We start from the raw sequence: 19,632 nt of genomic DNA, 5'->3' as shown, positions 1-19,632 counted from the left end.
GTAGGCACTGGGAAGGATAGATGAAATCATGGGTGTGGTAGAAATATAAGCCCCACAGCCAATTTCTCTCAAATATCTCAGGTCTCCAGCTATATATTGTTTGTTATGCATTAAATTATTTATATGTTATGTAGCAAACATTCTTCACACATTTTTCAGTGGATTGAACACCAGCCAGTGTGGCTCAATGGATTGGGCACCAGCCTATGAACTGAAAGGTCGCCTGTTTTGACTCCCAGTCAGAGCACATGCCTGGATTGCAGGTCCAGGTCCCAGACTGAGGGTGTGAGAGTCAACCAGTCAATGTATCTCTTGCATTCTGATGTTTCTTACTTTCTTCCTCCCTTCTTCTCTCTCTAAAGGTCAATAAATAAAATCTTTAAAACAAATGTTTCTCATCTCTCCTTTGTGCTGTAAAGAAAGAACTTCAAAGAATTATAAACTGCAGAGATTTATTTAATATAGAAACTATCTTTACAGATAGAAAAGTACAGGCCCAGATAAGTGAATGTTATAAACAGTATTTCCTGGGCATTGATTACATCGGAGATTCTCAAATAGTCAGTGGTTACACAAACACCATACTCATTCCAGAAAAACAGTTTTAAAAAATCAAAATAAAATAAAAGGTAAGAAATAGAAGAAATTTCTGAGAAATTATTTTACCTATTCACTTTGCTAAAATATGTCGCTGAATTTGCAGTTCTTGCTCTAAAACTTTTTTATTAAAGCTAATTATATATTAAAGGTACTCACTAAATTCACCCTCAGTGATCTCATCATGAGTTGAGTTATACCCCCCAAAATGAGTATATTAAAATTCAAACCCCCAGTACCTCACAATATAACTTTATTTGAAAATAGTGGAAATGGGGTCTTTGCAGATACAATTAGTTAAGACAAGGTCACTAGGGTGGACCCTAATTCCTTTTCCCCTCACTGTGGACCGCAGATCCCTTGAGTGTCTGCACACTGGCCAATGATGAGTTGGGCTTAGGAAGAGGAAGAGGGCCTGCTTAGGCTTTGAGCCTTAGTTATATGCTCACTCAGTTTTACCAAAACTTTCTGCATTGGGTTACTAAGCATATGCACTTAGATTATAAAATAGCATTGATCCCTTTTTGTCTTCAAGAACCTCATAGATTGCAGGGCTAAGGCAGAATTCAGGCATCCTTGGGTGAAAATCTTATGATTGCATTACTAACCTTTATATGTCTGAACCTCACTCCCCATGTAGTAGGATAGAGTAAAGGTTTATAAATAGAGGAAACACATGATCAGATCTGTGTAATTCCCAGATGTCCACTAGTTTCCTTCACCCTCCAGACCCAGGTAAGATCAAACCTCCCTGTTTTCTCTGGGGGAGTACCATGCCTTCTTGAGGACATTTGTGAGATATCAGGAGATTTATGTTCTTATGATTACCTCAGCCTTTATGCTCCCAAGTCTGATATATTAGTTCTGTTTAGGCATCTTCATGCCATTGTGTACCTGCCATTGTTCTGTGTCTCACTAACCCAAGCACAAAACTTAGAATTTTTACTTTACTGTCACGATGTAAACCTTCATATGTGGCATCTGTCTGTGTGGAACACTTCACTAAAGAGGTAGGGTTTGTGATGTTTACAAAAACTCTTAAAGAATTTGAGAAGAAACTATAATGGTCCAGCACTGTGTGCAGTGACCTAATCATGAATTCACATTTGCTCCCGAAAGACATGTTGGGTGTGTTCTACAGCAATACACAACATGCAGAAGGAGCATGGAAGGTTTAACTGGCCCGGGACTGGAATTCCGTGGAGGGAAGGAGTATAACTGAAGGAAAAGAGAACAAGGGATTTGGAGGGTGTTGTCAAGAGTGTGGGTGAAGTGACAGAGCTAGGCTGACTTGTACTATTAGTGAAAACCAGTGTGTGGGGGGGGGGGTAGAAATGTAACGATTAAATGGTCTCTGGTGCCACCTGTTGCCTAACTAAAAGAAGAAGCACCGATTTTTCATGAATCTGAAGAACTACCATATCTTGTTGTGTATAATGCATACCTATGGGTTTGTGCCCATTATACACAGGATTATTATACTCATTATCCTGCCCATGGTTTGTAATCATTATACCCATGTATAATCAGCATCCTCATTTTCACCTCAAAAATTTGGGCAAAAACTGCCCATTATACATGGCAAAATATGGTATATACCCAGAGATTAGAAGAAATGCCAGATTTTAGCGGAGTCCTTCAAAACAACACTCTGCCAAGGCTGAGTTGAGGGCAGGGTAGGTGATGGTGGTGGCTGCTTCACAGCTGCAGAGAAACAGCTAGTATAAAAGAAGCCATTGAGCATGACACAGCTGGCTTCCCGTCCTCTGGGAGGACCCAAGGACCAGTGGTCACAGGCAGGCTGTGATAGAAAAAAACCAGGCGATTTTCAGAACTATACTCATACTCTACCATCTACAATTATTTGTATTTCTTCTTCCAAGTGTGAGGACCTCTGTCACCCACCTATCTGTTGTGGTAATGACCCACTTCTAGTTTTTCTTTCATGTATTCTTGTTACCTAGAAGAAGATATATCCAATAAATACAAATTTAAAACCCTCTTCAAGAGGGTGTATCACCACTTGCTTAATGTCTTCAAGAAAATGCCCTAAGAAATATAAAGCTATAATTATCTCCTATATTCTGTTTTTAACAGAAATTTAAAAACCAGACATTTATGGTTTGGAATGTAAGGTGGTCTTTGTGGTCTCTCTTTTGGACAGAGCACACTCATTTTAAACCTAGTTCCCAAACCCTGTGCTTCTTCCATCACATGGGGACGAAGGTGCCATGAAACCCGTATGGCATTTGCACAGGCACCTCTGCTCGGCCCAGTTCATCAAAGTTCTTGGCATCCAAGACTAGGAGGAAATTGCTTTTATTCTAGAAAAGAAAAAACAATACTGAAAGTTAGCCTTTTTTTCCTATGAAAAATATGTCTCTCGCCCTGGCTGGAGTAGCTCAGTACACTGAGTGTGAGCCTGCGAATAAAAGGATTGCAGTTCAATTCCCAGTCAGGGCACATGCCTTGGTTGCAGACCAGTTCCCAGAAGGGGACGCATGAGAGGCAACCATACATTGATATTCCTCTCCCTCTCCCCTTCCCCTCTTAAGATAAATAAATAAAATCTTTAAAAAAATAAAAATAAACACTGGCTGGCGTAGCTCAGTGGATTGAGCACGGGCCTGCGAACCAGATGATTGCGGTTTGATTCCCAGTCAGGGCACATGCCTGGATTGCAGGCTGGTTCCTTGCAAGCTAACTACCAGCAGGGGACGCACAAAAGGCAACCATACATTGATGTTTCTCTCCCTCTCTCCTTCCCCTTTAAAGATAAATAAATAAATAAAATCTTTTAAAAAATAAAAATAAAAATAAATATGTCTCTCCTCCCCTAGTTTCTAAAATTCCTAAGGGAGAGTCCATATCTTATTCATCTTCATGTCTATCCCTGGCACCCAGCATACTGCCTTGCCTCTCCATTTACTAAACTTTTGCTGAAAGGCTGAATTGAACTGAAAGGAAATTAGGGGTGAAGTTTATACCTAGAGTGAAAAAATCACATTGTTTATATCAATCACCTTAATAGGATTTCTTTGAGTTTAAGGATTTATCTGCCCCTTTTCAACTTCCTGAGACACAGAAATTCTTTCTTCGAAATTAGAAATGCTTCCAGCCCTGGCTGGTGTGGCTTGGTAGGTTGGAGCATCTCCCCATGGACCGAAAGATTGTGGCTCCAATTCTAGGTCAGGGCACATGCCTGGGTTGCAAGTTTGATCCCCAATCAGGGTGCTTGCCCTGGTCAAGCTCATACAAGAAGGCAAACAATCAATGTTACTCTCTCGCATAGATATTGCACAGATCTCTCTCTCTCTCTCTCTCTCTCCCTCCTTCCCTCTAAAAGCAACAAAAAAAATGTCCTCGGATGAGGATATTTTTTAAAAAGAAAAGAAAGGAGGGGATAACGAGAGGAAGGAAGGGAGGGGTTTTCAGGAACATGTATAAAGGACACATGGTCAAAACCAAACGACAGTAGGATCAAGAGTGGGAAGTGGGGATGGCTGGGGTTGTGGGGAGGCGGGGGAATGGAGAAAACTGTACTTAAACAACAATTAAAAAAGTGAAAAAAAAAGGAAAGAAATGCCTCCAATTTGTGTTGATTTAGAGCTGTTCAAATATAGCATTGCCAGGCAAACTGAGATCTGCCCAAGTATAATTACAAGAGTGGTAAGTCCACTGGATGAGGACTGACCCCTCCTAAGCCCATGGCAGACCTGACAGATTGATCAGAGCACATTTCTCACCAAACCCTTTAAAAGGCTTAGAATTCTACATACCAGGCAGCCACTAATAATTGGTCAAAACTGGTACTCAGTCCTGACTGATGTGGCTCAGTGGGTTGGGCATTGTCCTACAAGGACAATGGCACATTTGATTCCTGGTCAGGGCACATGCCTGGGTTGCAGGCCAGGTCCTTGGTTGGAGGTTGTGCAAGAGGCCAATGGTTGTTTCTCTCCCTCTCTTTCTCCTTCCCTTCCCCTCTCTCTAAAAATAAATTAATAAATAAAATCTTAAGAAAAACTGGTACTCGGGGAACCTATTTGCCACAAGATTGCCCTACATGAAAAGTCAGATATTATTGAGCTACCAGGTCAGGGCTTACCACATTAGACTTTTGGGTCACTCAATCGAAATTGGCAGCACAGATGGTGGTATAAATATTAGACCAGAAGAGAGAAGACTGAACTGAAATACAGGCTTTACCACTATGAGATCTATTACAATTCTCTTTCAACTTCCTTCAGTTACAAATTCCACATGTGTAAATGGTATCCCACAAAGTTGTTTTGGTGACTAAATAAGATAAAATGTATGAAAGTAGTTTGTGCAAACCGAAATTATTGTAACTCTATAAATAGGAATTTATTTATTTATTTATAAATAGAAATTTATTCTTGTGCAAACCAAGATTATTGTAACTCTATAAATAGAAATTTAAAACAAAAAAAGGCATGGATTATGATTAAAAGGGCACACAAATTGTAAGGAGAGGAAGAAAAGAGAGAAGGTGGCACAATGGGAAGTAAAGTAAACTATCAATGGCATCACTAAACATAACCCTCACAAGGCTCAGTGTTACTTTTCTTTCTGACTAGTGACAGGGAAATACATTTACCTGGTTGGGGGTTATCACCACAGAAAGAAGAACCCCACCATCTTCTTCACTGGTCCCTGGTACTGGAACAAAAACAGGTTCTGAAGGATAAAAGCCATCTTCTCTCCAAACCTGTAAGTCCCAAAAAACAGTATTTGGTAGAAAATTAGTTATGATCTGGAAACTTTCAACAGCTTTTTTTTCTCCCCTTCCCGAATGACTTTGGCTGTCAACATAATATTACAGCAGTATAAATAAATAAATAAATAAATAATAAAATAAACTCAATCAGGCTCACTGGGTTGAATGTAGAGATAGCGGAAGCTTTCGGAGCTGCAGATTCCATCATCATCACAGTCTGTGGAATTACAATTTCCCACCAACCTGAAATACAGGTATGCTAGCAACCTTCACCCCATGATTTCTCTCAAAACAATACCAAGAAAAGAATTACTTTTCTGGGCTTGTGGTTCATTTAGATTCCCTAGAGGGAACATACCCCTACCTATGTAACTCCATGGTTCTCCAACTTAATAAAAGTAAATGGCTGAGCTGCTTAAATATTAAAGAATCTCAAAAGCAACCTTAAACAAAACAAATTAATTCAAAAAGGCAGAACAAATCTTTAAAAGGTGTGTAAAAGAAAAGAAATTTTCATTACCATCAGTGTCTTGTTCACCACGTCAACCTTGATCAGAGAATCCCCCAGCAAATGCCGAAAGCCACAGCCGTAGAAGAAATTATACTTTTTGCCACTGAATTGACCATAGTTGATCTGGGGAAATTCAACACCTCCTTCCTCTTCTAAATTTTCAGGATGTAGATTTTCATAAGAGCACCAAATCTAAAAAACATCCCAGAAGAATTTGCACTGATTGCTCAATTTTCACTTACTTTCTTCAGTACAGGTCAGTGAACAGGGTGTGGGGTATAGGGTGTGGGTGGGGGCTGATACCCTGTAAGTGTCTCTAACAGGGCTTGGAAACAGAGGTTCTATGTAATTTTTAACATTGTTCCTCTTTCCATCGTGTGTATGAATTCAGGAAAGACTATCAGCTTTTGTGACTAAGCCGATAGGAGGTACTGTGGGCTTTTTATTTTACTAAAGCCAAAACATTGATAGCTGCACAGTGATCTGCCTGTGATAAGCACACATTATCTAAATGACAGGGATGGTCAATACCAAACTCAAATGCTTAAACATTTTACAACCATTAGAGTGTTGCATTATCTATTTCAAAATACAAAAGGGATCAGTAAACACAGTGCTCACTCCCAGCCAGAATTTTGTGGTTCTTGTGCAAGCAATGTACCAGGACCTTACCCTCCTCAGATGAATGTTATGAAACTTATTGTGAGTCAAACATTGTGGAGAACAGCGAATGAATAAAAAGACACCACTAAAATTCAAAGTCTTAGTCCAAAGTTTGTTCATAGCTTACCTTGCCATCAGCCTCCTTCACGGCACTGGCTGAAGAATATGACAGTGGGTTGAGGTTCTCCCCCTCAGGGGCATTCAAACTGACATATAAGGGCAAAACGAACCTCCGAGGGAAAGATTTGGCTACTGAATCATACACCTGTTCAGGAAACAGAAATAAACAGGTTGCAAATTGTCATTCATAGAATAACAGCATATCCCAGTAATTTAGATCCAGGCCACACTATTGGCATTCCTAAGTAATTACATAAAGGGTTATTTTCATTCATTCATTTATACAACCAATACCTGTTGAATACCGACTATAGGTAGCGTTTTAGACACTGGGAATATAGCAGTGAACAAAACAAAGTCTCTGGCCTCATGGAACTTACAGTCTAGTAGAGAAAGAATGATGATAAATGTTATTTAATTAGTATCAAATTAGCAAATGATTAAATTAGCCCAAGGTGTAATAGTGATAAGTGCCATTAAGAAACACACTACAGGGTGAGGGACTGCAGAGTGGCAAGGGCTGCTTCCTTCCTCTGGTTTGGTCAGGACAGACCTCTGTGTGAAAAAGGGTTAACTCAGCAGGCCTAAGTTGCTCAAACCCTGCACATTCTCAAGAAAGACCTGTTTTCATGTCTGGCCCTTGTCTGGCACCTTGGACTCTTCTCTCTGGTAAGAGCATGTTTGCATGTCTGATGCCTTGAGTCACACTGTACTAGTTAATCCACACTGTACTAGCATAGTTTATACTAGCAATGTAATTTATAATGAACCTCTTCTTTCTCTATGTGGGTCTGGAACTTCAGTAACTGAGGTTACCCATGTAGGAGATATATGTCTACGTGTAGATCTCCAGCAAAAGCCCTGGACAACCAGATGCATGCTTCCAAGGACTCTGGTTTCCTTCAGACTTCACCGCCTGCGCCTTTTCCTTTTGCTGATTTTTATGCCTGTGAATCTTCCCGGTGAATTATCAACAGGTAGTTTTAGGGACCCCCAATGCAGCCTCTCTGCAGAGATGATGTTTAAGCAAGAGACCCTAATGAAGTCAGTGTATTTTTACAACAATAAGAATGCTTTAAGTACATATTTCTCCTTTAAAATATTGTAAGATGGAGCCAAGGTTGTGGGTTCAATCCCCAGTGAGGGCACATACAAGAAGTAACCAATGAATGAACAAATAAGTGGAACAACAAATTGACGTTTCTTCTCTCTCTCCCCCTCCCTCAATCCCTTCTGTTCTCTTTCTAAAAATTAATTTTAAAAAATACTGTAAGAGGGAGAACAAGCTTCCATTTCTCCCCATATACCTAGTTCATATTATCTCCATCTCATGCAGAAATACTTTTACTGAGTAAAAATTTAGTGCTATTTTTAAGCTACATAAAGAGTTAGCTTTTAAAAAATTACTTTTAAATTTATTTAAATATTTTTCTTTTGCAAAACCATAGCTGAAAAAAGAGACTTCCAATAATGGTAGATTAGATAATATGGATCAACTATCCCTTTGAGAACAGCTAGAACACCTAGACAAATGTTTAAAACAGCTGTTGGAAGGCACTGGTAAGCAAAAAGGCAGGGAAGAAACATGAGATGGCAATTTGGGAGGAGATAAACTAGGCATTGGGGGTAACTTTTCCTCTAAGGACATAAGTTTTTTTTAGGAAAAGACAGCTAAACAGCTGGAGAAAAATCAAGAAATTTTGTTAGTGAACTTTTTATTTTGAGATCATTGCAGATTTACATGCATTGTAAAATACAGAAAAACAAATTATTTAAAAATGGGCAGAGGGGACTTCCAATCAAGATGGTGGCATAGGTAAACACAGATTACCTCCTCACACAACCACATCAAAATTACAACTACTCTATAGAACAACCAGCGTTCAGGGCCATCAGAAATTGAGCTGAACGAAAGGAAGTCCTACAACTATGGAATTAAAGAAGAAACTACATCAACACTGGTAGGAGGGGTGGTGATGCCTAATGAGCTGGTCCCGCACCCACATGTGGCAGATAAAAATTAGAAGAGATATCTCAGGAGTGAGGGGTCTCAGCCCCACACCAAGCCCCACAGCCTAAGCTTCCAGTGCCAGGAAGATAAGTCCCCATAACTTTGGCTGTAAAAACAGGCAGAGATTGAGGTTATGCAAGACAGAAACTTCTGGAGTCCCAGGCAGTTTTTCTTAAAGGCCCCATGAACAGAATTTATTCAGACTCATTCCCTCTGAACTCTAGCATGGGAGCAGCAGATTAGAAGGCAGCAGAAACATACACAGAGGAAATGAGTTGCCTAGCACTAGAGTGAGAGCTGGGGAGCTGCTTTGTCCCAGAGAGAAGTGCTGACAGAAGCACTGTACATTTTCTGAACCCTTCCCCAAAAAGCCACTGAGCCAGCAGGCAGATACCATACCTGACACTCCATCAGCCTGGCTCTCACTGTTTTGCTCCACCCTAGTGATTTCCTGAGACTCTGCCCCGCCCAACTTTCAGGCTCATCCAAGCTGTTTCCAGTGGCTTTTCCATGCAAATGGCTTGCTTTGGCCCATGCTTCAGATTTTCCTAAATTCTCTCAAATAAGCAGCATCTGGCTTCAGGGAGCTCCATGCCTCCCACTAAGTTGGCCCAGGCCTGCCACCAACAGCAGCTGGCCTTGGTTCACAGCTTGGCCTCACCTAGGCACCTTCAAGCCCAGCACAAGTAGCAGCCATTGGCAGATCGTTTTGTAGTTTATGCCAGGTGACCCCAGACAGAACACAGACAGTAGCTGAACTTAGTCATGCCAACAGCAATCAAGCCTCAACTACAACAGGAAAGTGTACACAGTCTACATGCTGGGCACATCTTGACTACCCAGCTAGGGAGGCCATGCAACTAGACCCTACAGGACACCTATTATATTAGGCCACTCTACCAAGCCTGAGAGATGTAGCAGCTCTATCTAATACATAAAACAAACAAACACAGGAAAGCTGCCGAAACAAGAAGTCAAAGAAACATGGCCCAAATGAAAGAACAGAAAAAAATCAAGAAAAAAAAACTAAACAAAATAGAGACAAGCAATCTATCAGATGCAGAATTTAAAACATAGGTTATAAGGGTGCTCAATACATTTAGTGAGAACCTCAAGAGTATAAAAAAGATCCAGTCAGAAACAAAGGACACACTGACTGAAATAAAGAACAATAGCCCTGGCTGATGTGGTTCAGTGGATTGAGCACTAGCCTATGAAACAAAGGGTTGCTAGTCCAATTCCCAATCAGGGTACATGCCTGAGTTGCTGGCTGGGTCACCAGTAGAAGGCACATAAAAGGCAACAACACACTGATGTTTCTCTCCCTCTCTTTCTCCCTTCTTCCTCCTCTGTCTAAAAAAATGAGTAAAAAAATCTTTAAAAAAACAATATACAGGGAGTCCACAGTAGAATATATAAAGCTGAGAATTAAATCAGCAATTTAGAATACAAAGAGGCAAAAAACACTCAATCAGAACACCTAGAAGAAAAAAGAACCCCCCAATCCCCCCAAATGAGGATTGTGTAAGGAGCCTCTGGGATAACTTCAAGCATACCAACATGCAATCGTGAGGATGCCAGAAGGAGAAAGGAAAGAGGAAGAAACTGGAAACCTATTTGAAAAAATAACAGAAAGCTTCTTTAATTTAGTACAGGAAATAGACACACAAGTCCAGGAAGTGCAGAGAGTCCCAAACCAGGTGAATCCAAAGAGGCCCACAACAAGACACATCATAATTAAAATGTCAAAGCTTAAAGACAAAGAGAGAATCTTAAAAGCAGCAAGAGAAAAGCAGTTAGTCACCTATAGGGGAGTTCCCATAAGACTGTCAACAGATTTCTCGAAAGAAACTGCAAAGTAGAAAGGATTGGCAAGAAATATTCAAAGTGATGAAAAGCAAGGACCTATAACAAAGATTACTCTACCCAGCAAAGCTATCATTTAGAATCAAAGGCAGATGAAAAGCTTCTCATACAATAAAAAGCTAAGGAGATAATCATCACCAAGCCATTATTACATGAAATATTAACGGGATTTCAATTGAATCTAAAAAACAAAATAGAGCTCCCAGCCATAGGAAGATACACATCACTTCCTCACACAACCAAAAGAAAAATAACAACTAATTTAAAAACCAAAAAAGAAAACCCCAGAAGTGCCAGAAAATCAGACTTTTTGGAATTTTAACAATCAAGGAGTTAAAGAAGAAACATTCATCCAGACTGGTAAGAGGGGTGGAGATAGGCAGCTGGAGTGGCAAGGACGTGGGGCAAAGTAGTAGCTGGCAGACCAGGGCAGGCAAGGTGGTGTCAGGATATCCCACATTCGTGTGCAGATAAGCCAGGAGGAACAGCTCGGGAGTGGGGCAAACCACACAACCTAGGGTTCCAGCCCAGGGAAATAAAGCCTCAAAATCTCTGGCTGTAAAAATCTGTGGGGGTTGCAGCAAAGGGAAAATCTTCCAGTTTCGTAGGATAGTCTGTTGGAGAGGCCCACAGGATCCTAGAATGTACACAAGCCCATCCACTGGGGAATCAGCACCTGAGAAGGCACAATCCACTTGTAGGAAGTGAGAGAAATGACTGAAAGCTGAGTGACAGCTGAGCAAACTAGCAAGAGGCATTGTTCCCTTTCTGACCCCTTCCCCACAGACAATGCCAAAACACAGCAAAGTGGGTTGCACCACCCTGATGAATACTGAAGGCTCCATTCCTTACAACATTACAGGTGCACTTAGACAAAAGAATATGGCCCAAATGAAAGAACAGACCAACACCCCAGAAAAAGAATTAAGCAATGAGGAAATAGACAACCTATCTGATGCAGAGCTCAAAACACTGGTAATCAGAATGTGCACAGAATCGATTGAGCTCCTTCCCAAAATGAAGGCTATTCAAAGTGAAAAAAAGGAAATACAGGGAACCAACAGTTACAGGAAGGAAACCAGGACTCAAATCAACAATTTGGAACAGAAAAAAGAAATAAACATCCAACCAGAAGAGAAGGAAGAAACAAGAATTCAAAAAAAAAAAGTGAGGAGAGGCTTAAGAATCTCCCAGATGACTTCAAACATTCCAACATCCAAATCATAAGGGTGCTAGAAGGACAAGAACAAGAGCAAGAAATTGAAAACTAATTTGAATAAATAATGAAGGAGAACTTCCCCCATCTGGCAAAGGAAATAAACTTTAAGGAAGTCCAGGAAGCTCAGAGAATCCCAAAGAAGTAGGATCTAAGAAGAAATACACCAAGACACACCATCATTAAATCACCCAAAATTGAAGGTAAGGAGAGAATCTTAAAAGCAGCTAGGGTAAAGAAGAGCATAACCTACAAAAGAATGTCCCTAAGACTATCAGCTGATTTCTCAAAAGAAACCTCACAGGCAAGAAGAGGCTGGAAAGAAGAATTCAAAGTCATGAAAGGCAAGGGTCTACATCCAAGATTACTCTATTCAGCAAAGCTATCATTTAGAATGGAATGGCAGATAAAGTGCTTCCCAGATAAGGTCAAGTTAAAGAAGTTCATCATCACCCAGCCCTTATTATATGAAATGTTAAAGGGACTCATCCAAGAAATAGGAGATGATCAAAAATATGAACAGTAGAATGATGACAAACTCACAACTATCACTAAATATAAACAAACAAACAAACAAACAAAGTAAACAACTAGAACGGGAACAGATTCACAGAAATAGAGATCACATGGAAGATTATCAGTGAGGAGAGAGAGGAGGGAGAATGGGGGAAAAGGTACAAGGAATAAGAAGCCATAAATGGTAGGTACAAAATAGATGGGGGCGAGTTAAGAATAGTATAGAAAATAGAGAAGCCAAAGAAATTATATGTATGACCCATGGACATGAACAAGGGGCAGGGAATGCTGGTGGGAAAGGAGATGCAGAATGATGAGGAATAAAGGAGAGGAAAAATGGGACAACTTTAATAGCATAATCAATAAAATATATATTTTTAAAAAGGTAAACAACAGATGACAGAAACAAAGCCACAGGGGATTCAGATAATACAGTTATCAGACATAAACAATTCTGACTATGTTGAAGGAAATTCTTTTAGATTTAAAATTATAGCAGAGAACTAGAATTTATAAAAGAAAACCAATTCAAAATTTTGGAACTGAGCCCTGGCTGGTATAGCTCAGTGGATTGAGCGAGGGCCTGCAAACCAAAGTATTGCGGTTCGATTCCCAGTCAGGGCACATGCCTGGGTTGCAGGCCAGTTCCCAGCAAGGGACGTATGAGAAGCGACCATACATTGATGTTTCTCTCCCTCTCCCCTTCCCTTCCACTCTAAAGGTAAATAAATACAATATTTTTAAAAAAAATTTGGAACTGAAAAAATGCAATCAATATAAGAACTTAGTGGCTAGGTTTACCAGCAAAACACAGCTGAAACCTGCACACAAATGTTTACAGCAATTTTATTCATAATGGCCAAAAACTGAAATCAACCAAGGTATCTTTCAATAGGTAAAGGGATAAACAAAGTGTGGTACATCCATACACTAGAATATTATTAAGCAATGAAAAGAAATGAGCTATGAAGCCACTGAAAGACATGGAGAAACCTTAAATGCATGTTGCTAGGTGAAAGAAGCCAGTCTGAAAAGGCTACATACGCTATGATTCCAACTTTATGACACTCTGGAAAAGGAAAAACTATAGAGACAGTAAAAAGATTAGTAGTTGCCAAGGATTCATGGAAGTAGAGAGGTAAAAACAGGTGGAATGCAGTATTTTAGGGTGCTGAAATTATACTATTAAGGTAGATACAAGACATTATGCATTTGTCAAAACCTGTAGAATGTACAACACACAGAGTGAACTCTAATGTACATTATGGACTTTAGTAATAAAGTACCAATATTAGTTCATTAGTTCTAACAAGCACACCACACCAAGGCAAGGCATTATATAAGGGAAACTGGGGAGGTAAAGGAGAAGGGATTATATGAGAACTCTCTGTATTTTGTGCTTTATTTTCCTTTGAACATAAAACTTCTCTAGAACACAAAGTCTATTAGTTTTTTACTCTACAGCAAACAGCATACTTAACAGTAAAATGTTGAAAGATTTTCTTGTCAAACTGAGAACCAGATGAGGATGTCACTTACATCCAACAATGTACTTGAAGTTCATTAAAATAAGGCAAGAAAATGAAAAACAACAAATGCTTTAAAATCTGACAGATTTTTTTTGGTTTTGGGGTGTGTGTGTGTGTGTGTGTGTGTACTGACAAGCTGACTCCAAAATTTAAACAAAACTGTAAAGGGCCAAGAATGACCATGATACTCACTACAGAAAAAGAATTAGGAGGCCTTGATCTACTAAACATCAAGAATTTCTATATAGTGATAGTAATTAGAACAATATGGTACTGGTCCAAGCATACCAGTGAAACAGAATATAGTCCAGAAACAATAATAAATATATGGATACTTAATTTTTCATAATTAAAACCTCCTCTAGAAGATAATATAAAAGAATATTTTCATGACTTTAGCATAGGAAGATGTCTGAAACAGGATATACAGTGCTTTACTCATAAAGGAAAAGATTGATATACTCAGTTTATGGGAATGAAAAGGCCAAGAGAAACTCAGGCACTCTTAAAAAACTGAAAGAGCTAATGGGCTCATAGTGCAGATATCAAGACCTGTCATATGGCAACAAAACATAAATAAGTTAGTAAGTATAAGTAAACTTTAAAAGCAATGTTTTCAAAATATTTTCAAATAAAACTATAGCTAAAAACAATTTATATTGTATAACCCCAGGAAAAATTTTACCTTGGATTCATTATCAGAAAAAAGTGAAATCCTTCAGCTAGAGGAACTAATACACTTTATTAGAGAATTAAGATTATAGTTCATTTTGCTATCCCTTCCAGTAAATTTAATTTACAAAAATTAGTGCTCAAGTGTCATAAGCAGCTAATTGCAAATGCTTGAAAACAAGTGTTTTTTTATTAGGTATTAGGTAAGTACTTCATATTATTTTTAAGTATTAAGTAAATAAGTTACAAAGCTATGTCTTTAAAACCATTCTCCCTCCTTATTTTCCAAAGAGGCACAAGAGAAACAGCTAATTCCAAAGTCAAAACCAGGACTTGGCTAGTTAAAAATTATTTTGCCAACACCTCACAAATCAGAGATACCTACCTGATCAAGCTCCTTCCCAGCTTTCCTAAGATTCTGCAGTTGGTAAACATCTAGGTTTCTTCCATTATCTTGACAGCATAAATCAATGACAACACAGCCCTGGTCCTCAAAAGCATTGATTTGATGAAAAGTAACAAAAGGTTTACTGTAGTACATTCCTGGAAGAAGCTGCAGGGGGAAATGAAACAATTTAAAAAGAGACATTTTATTTTATTTTCATTTTTTTCCGTTAGGGAACAGATGCAACAAGTCCAAATTAAGACACACACACACACACCCCACCAGCACCACTATCCCTGCATCCCCATTACATGAACACGCCAGGTTGGTGCACAAAGTAGTACTTGAAATGCAGAAGCAATTTCTGCCAAGATGGAGGCATAGGTGGAAACACTGTGCCTTCTCCCACAACCAAGTTTAAAGACAACAAAGTTTTAGTAAACAAAAACGCAGCCAAAACACAGAAAATTGAACTATACAGAAGTCCGACAACAACAAACCATTCAGCCAGACCGGTAAGAGGGGTGGAGCCAGCAGCGGAGCAGGGTCAGGCAGGAAAGATTTCCCCAACCCATGCCCGCAGGCAGCCTTGGCCCGGACCCCAGGTTTAGGGTAGCAACAGGCAGACCCAGTGAAGGCGCAAGGCCGCGGGCTGACTGAGGTCACACATTCCACACAGATAAACCAGAGAAGGAGCGAGCAGTGAGACAGACGGTGCAGGCCCCAGCGGTGAGAAGCAGCAGAGGGGACTGCCATTGCCCCTCATTGACCCTGCCCCCACATATAGCATCACAACCCAGCAACTGAGTTGCCCCACACTGGTGAACACCTAGGGCTCCGCTCCCCATATGTAACAGGCACAAACAGTCCAAAACATGCCTTAAGAACTCAAAGCCCCAGAGCCAATAACTCTAAGCAACCAAGAAATAGCCAACCTCTCAGATGCATAGTTCAAAATACTGGTAATCAGGATGCTCACAGAACTGGTTGATTTTAGTCACAAATTAGAGGAACAAATGAAGGCTAAACTAATTGAAATGAAGGAAAATGCACAGGAAACCAATAGTGATGGAAAGGAAACTGGGACTCAAATCAAGGGAGTGGACCAGAAGGAAGAAAAAAATGACCAAACAAAAGTATGAAGAAACAAGAATTCAAAAAAAATGAGGAGAGGCTTTGAAACCTTCAGGATATCTTTAAACGTTCCAACATCCGAATTATAGGGGTACCAGAAGGGGAAGAGGAAGAGCGACAAGTGGAAAACTTATTTGAACAAATAATAAAGGAGAACTTCCCCGATCTGACAAAGGAAATAGACTTCCAGGAAATCCAGGAAGCTCAGAGAGTCCCAAAGAAGTTGGACCCAAGAAAGAACACACCAAGGCACATCATAATTAGATTAGCCAAGATGAAAATGAAGGAGAGAATCCTAGAGCAGCAAAAGAAAGCAGCAAGAGAAAAGAAGACAGCTACCTGCAAAGGAGTGCCCATAAGACTGTCAGCTGATTTCTCAAGAGACCTTACAGGCAAGAAGGGCCTGGAAAGAAGTATTCCAAGTCATGAAATCCAAAGACCTACATCTAAGATTGCTCTATCCAGAAAAGTTTTCATTTAGAATGGAAGGGCAGATAAAGTGCTTCTCAGATAAGATCAAATTCAAGGAGTTCATCATCACCAAGCCCTTATTATATGAAATGTTAAAGGGACTTATCTAAGAAAAAGAAGATAAAAAATAGGAACAGTGAAAGGACAGCAAACTCGCAGTTATTAACAACCACACCTAAAACAAAAGCAAACTAAGAGGACAGCTAGCTCAAGAGCAGAACCATAGAAATGGAGATCACATGGAGGGTTAGCAACAGGGGAGTGGGAGGAAGAGAAGAGGGAAGAAGGTACAGAAAATAAATAGCATAGATGGTAGGAAGAAAATAGATAGGGGGGAGGGCAAGAATAGTAGGGGAAATATATAATCTAAAGAACTTGAGACAGGTGGACATAAACTAAAGGAAGGGAATGGTGGGGGAGGGGTGTGCAGGGTGGAGGGGAATGAAGGGGGGGAACAGAACAACTGTAATGGCGTAATCAATAAAATATATTTTAAAAAGTAAAAAAAAAAATAAAAATGCAGAAACAAAGATGCTTTGATTTAGCATTGCTTGCTTAAGTCACCCTACCTTGTATCACTCAACAAACTGGGGCAGTTTAATATAAACCAATCAGCTGTTAGAACTTAAAAGTCCTCATGAAATATGCCCCAATGTTTTAAAAGATAATTCCTATATTCTACATGGATAAATAGAAAACACTGCTATTAAGTAACTTGTGATAAATTTAAGTGATTAATTCTTTGAAAAAATGCATTCATTACTAAAGTAGAATTTTTATAATAAAATAAGAGTACAATAAATGTAGGATACTATCTCTTTAGAGAGGGGAAAAATAAACATGTATCATACTGCTATTAATCAGGGGTATATAAGATATTTAGCCGATGTGCTTTGGACTTTAGTAGGATTATCATATTTACATATCGAGAAGTTGTAGAAGCAACTAATTAAAGTATGTTGCTACCATAACTGGTATGGCTCAGAAGGATGGGCATCATCGTGCAAACCAGCAAATCACCAGTTCGATTCCCAGTCAGGACACATGCTTAGGTTGTAGGCTAAGGCCCCTTGTTGGGGGCATGAGAGAGACAACTGATTGATGTTTCTCTGGCACATTGATGTTTCTTTCCCTCTCTCTTTCCCTCCCTTCCCCTCTCTCTAGTAATACATATATAGACTTTTTTTAATAAAAAGCATCATTGCAAAAGTTAGAGAAAACCTTTGCATGAACAAAATCCTCTTTTGCAAATATTATATAGAAAAACCCATGTTAAGAGGGTTTCTACATGCCATTTAAATTGAATCAGATAATTAAAAGGATAAAACCATTTCCTACAATATTCTAATATGGTAAATCCATTGTATTAAGTAATAAGTAGCTAGCCCTACCTGTGGAAGGAAGTAATATCCTTAAAATACCCCACCTGTCCAGTGTGCTTATCCACCACATGGAACCGTGTATTGTACTGGGGTTCCCAGCTTATTCCATCAGAAAAGGCCTTCCCCCGAATTTTAGAAGTGATGATTTTCCTCAGGTTCATCTTTATAGGTTGTTCAATGAAGATTATATAGTTCTTTGTCATTCCTAAAAGGTTACAGCCAACATTAGAATGTCATTTGGTAAACTAGAGTAGTCTGGAATGTGACCTTACAGGGACTTGTATGAATGCTTGCACACATTACCACCCATCTAAACAAAGCATGCCAGAAACAGTGCTTCACTGCTGCCCAGCCTCGTTACACAGGTTTCCTGTTCCGAAGTGCAAATGGGAGCTGCTTGGAACACTCTGGGTTCAGTACCCTCAACTTGCTTTTTATCTTTTTTTCTTTCTTTTAAAATTGTTTTGGTTTAAGAAGAAAGTAAAGAAGCATAATATTAAAGTGTGATTTATGATATAAACCTTTATTCTTTAATCCTTTTGCTATTTATACTGGGGGTAAGGATTCAGGAGCAGATTGGCTATAAAGGTTTGGAACGCAAAAGATAAATATTCTGAGAAAAAGCTGAAGCAATCCACATATAATTTGAATTTCTGACCAAAATATAGTTAAGATCTTTTCATATATGATTATTTGTGGTCTCCAAAGTTACCCGAAATTTCAAATCCTATCAATTAATTTTTTACAGTCAATTTTTTGTACATTAAGACTTTACCTAATTAGAGTTGTTTCAGGTTCACAATAAACTTGAGGGTAAAGTACAGAGTTTTCCCATACACCCTCTGTCCTTATACATCCATAGCCTCTGCATTATCAACATCCCACACCAGAGTGGTACATTTCTCATAACCAATGAACCTACACTGACACATCATAATCACTCAGAGTCCATAGTTTACATTATGGCTCACTCTTGTGGTTGTCAATTAATTTTTTAGTAATTGCTTATACTAAAGCAGCTATCTTTTCAAGCAGTCATTCAACTAGGGTGACAAGTATATTACTAAGTAGAATAAACAGAATTGGCATTAAAATGCAGACTTGGTTTCATTGTCGCCATACTCTAGTAAACTGTATTAACATAGTACTACGTGCCAAAGCTAGTCCCTCTGCTGTAGTGACATTAAAGCCGACCCCACTGCAATTTGCTTCAACTCTGGACTCACCAAAGCTATGGTAGTAAGAAGGTTTCAAACTCTCTGTAGCAGCAATAGAACATATCACCTGGGCTCCTTGGAGTGTATCCCCAAGGTCCACCTTCTCTGGAGGAACCCGAATGATATTATAGCAAGAACCTGTAAAATGAAAAATTTGGTTTTGGAAAAACATACATTTTAAGAACAAAAGATAGCCCTTGCATTTATGGACTAGGCAAAAGCGGTTAATGCCTGGCAACAATGCCTGGCACCCATATTTCATGAAAGGTTATTTCAAACTGACTTAGCTACTAAAAATATATAAACTTTATGAAAGTCATTAGCTAAGGTTTTGAAACAACACACAAAAACAGTTCATTATATTTAAATGCTCTCAAATGGTTATCCTCTTGCTCCCTAAAGATGAACTCAATCTCTACTTCATAGGAGGAGATAAGGTAGCACCCAGGAATACCCTCAAATTCCATTTGTCCCTCTCCCCACTCCCCAATCCCAACAACTACAATCTTCATTTGCATCCCTGTCTAAACCTTCCCTCTGGTCCTCTGGATCCCAGGGGTGGCTTTAAGTTCCATTTCATCCTGTCTCATCAGCAATCATTCAT

General features: G+C 39.3%; 1 protein-coding gene across 3 annotated transcripts in view; it reads right to left on the bottom strand.

Annotated features, from left to right (window-relative positions):
* Nucleotides 1-438: 438 nt before the first annotated feature.
* Nucleotides 439-19,632, bottom strand: part of BCO2 (beta-carotene oxygenase 2) — a 44,639-nt gene continuing 25,445 nt past the window's right edge. For 2 of the 3 annotated variants that reach the window (XM_037065592.1, XM_037065594.1), the window contains 7 exons: nucleotides 19,038-19,166; nucleotides 17,856-18,016; nucleotides 14,825-14,992; nucleotides 6,637-6,774; nucleotides 5,856-6,038; nucleotides 5,216-5,326; nucleotides 439-2,921 (listed from right to left, as the gene is read on the bottom strand). In XM_037065592.1, the coding sequence (XP_036921487.1) occupies nucleotides 2,808-2,921; nucleotides 5,216-5,326; nucleotides 5,856-6,038; nucleotides 6,637-6,774; nucleotides 14,825-14,992; nucleotides 17,856-18,016; nucleotides 19,038-19,166 (1,004 nt within the window). In that variant the 3' untranslated portion in view covers nucleotides 439-2,807. The remainder of the gene's footprint in view (nucleotides 2,922-5,215; nucleotides 5,327-5,855; nucleotides 6,039-6,636; nucleotides 6,775-14,824; nucleotides 14,993-17,855; nucleotides 18,017-19,037; nucleotides 19,167-19,632) is intronic. The other variant, XM_037065593.1, reaches the window with a different exon arrangement.

This window comes from Sturnira hondurensis, unplaced genomic scaffold (assembly GCF_014824575.4).
Source record: "Sturnira hondurensis isolate 20B ecotype Veracruz unplaced genomic scaffold, ASM1482457v3 Scaffold0015793, whole genome shotgun sequence".
NCBI lineage: Eukaryota > Metazoa > Chordata > Mammalia > Chiroptera > Phyllostomidae > Sturnira > Sturnira hondurensis.
Note: the sequence above shows the minus strand (reverse complement) of the source record. Positions and strands in the feature narration are given on the sequence as shown.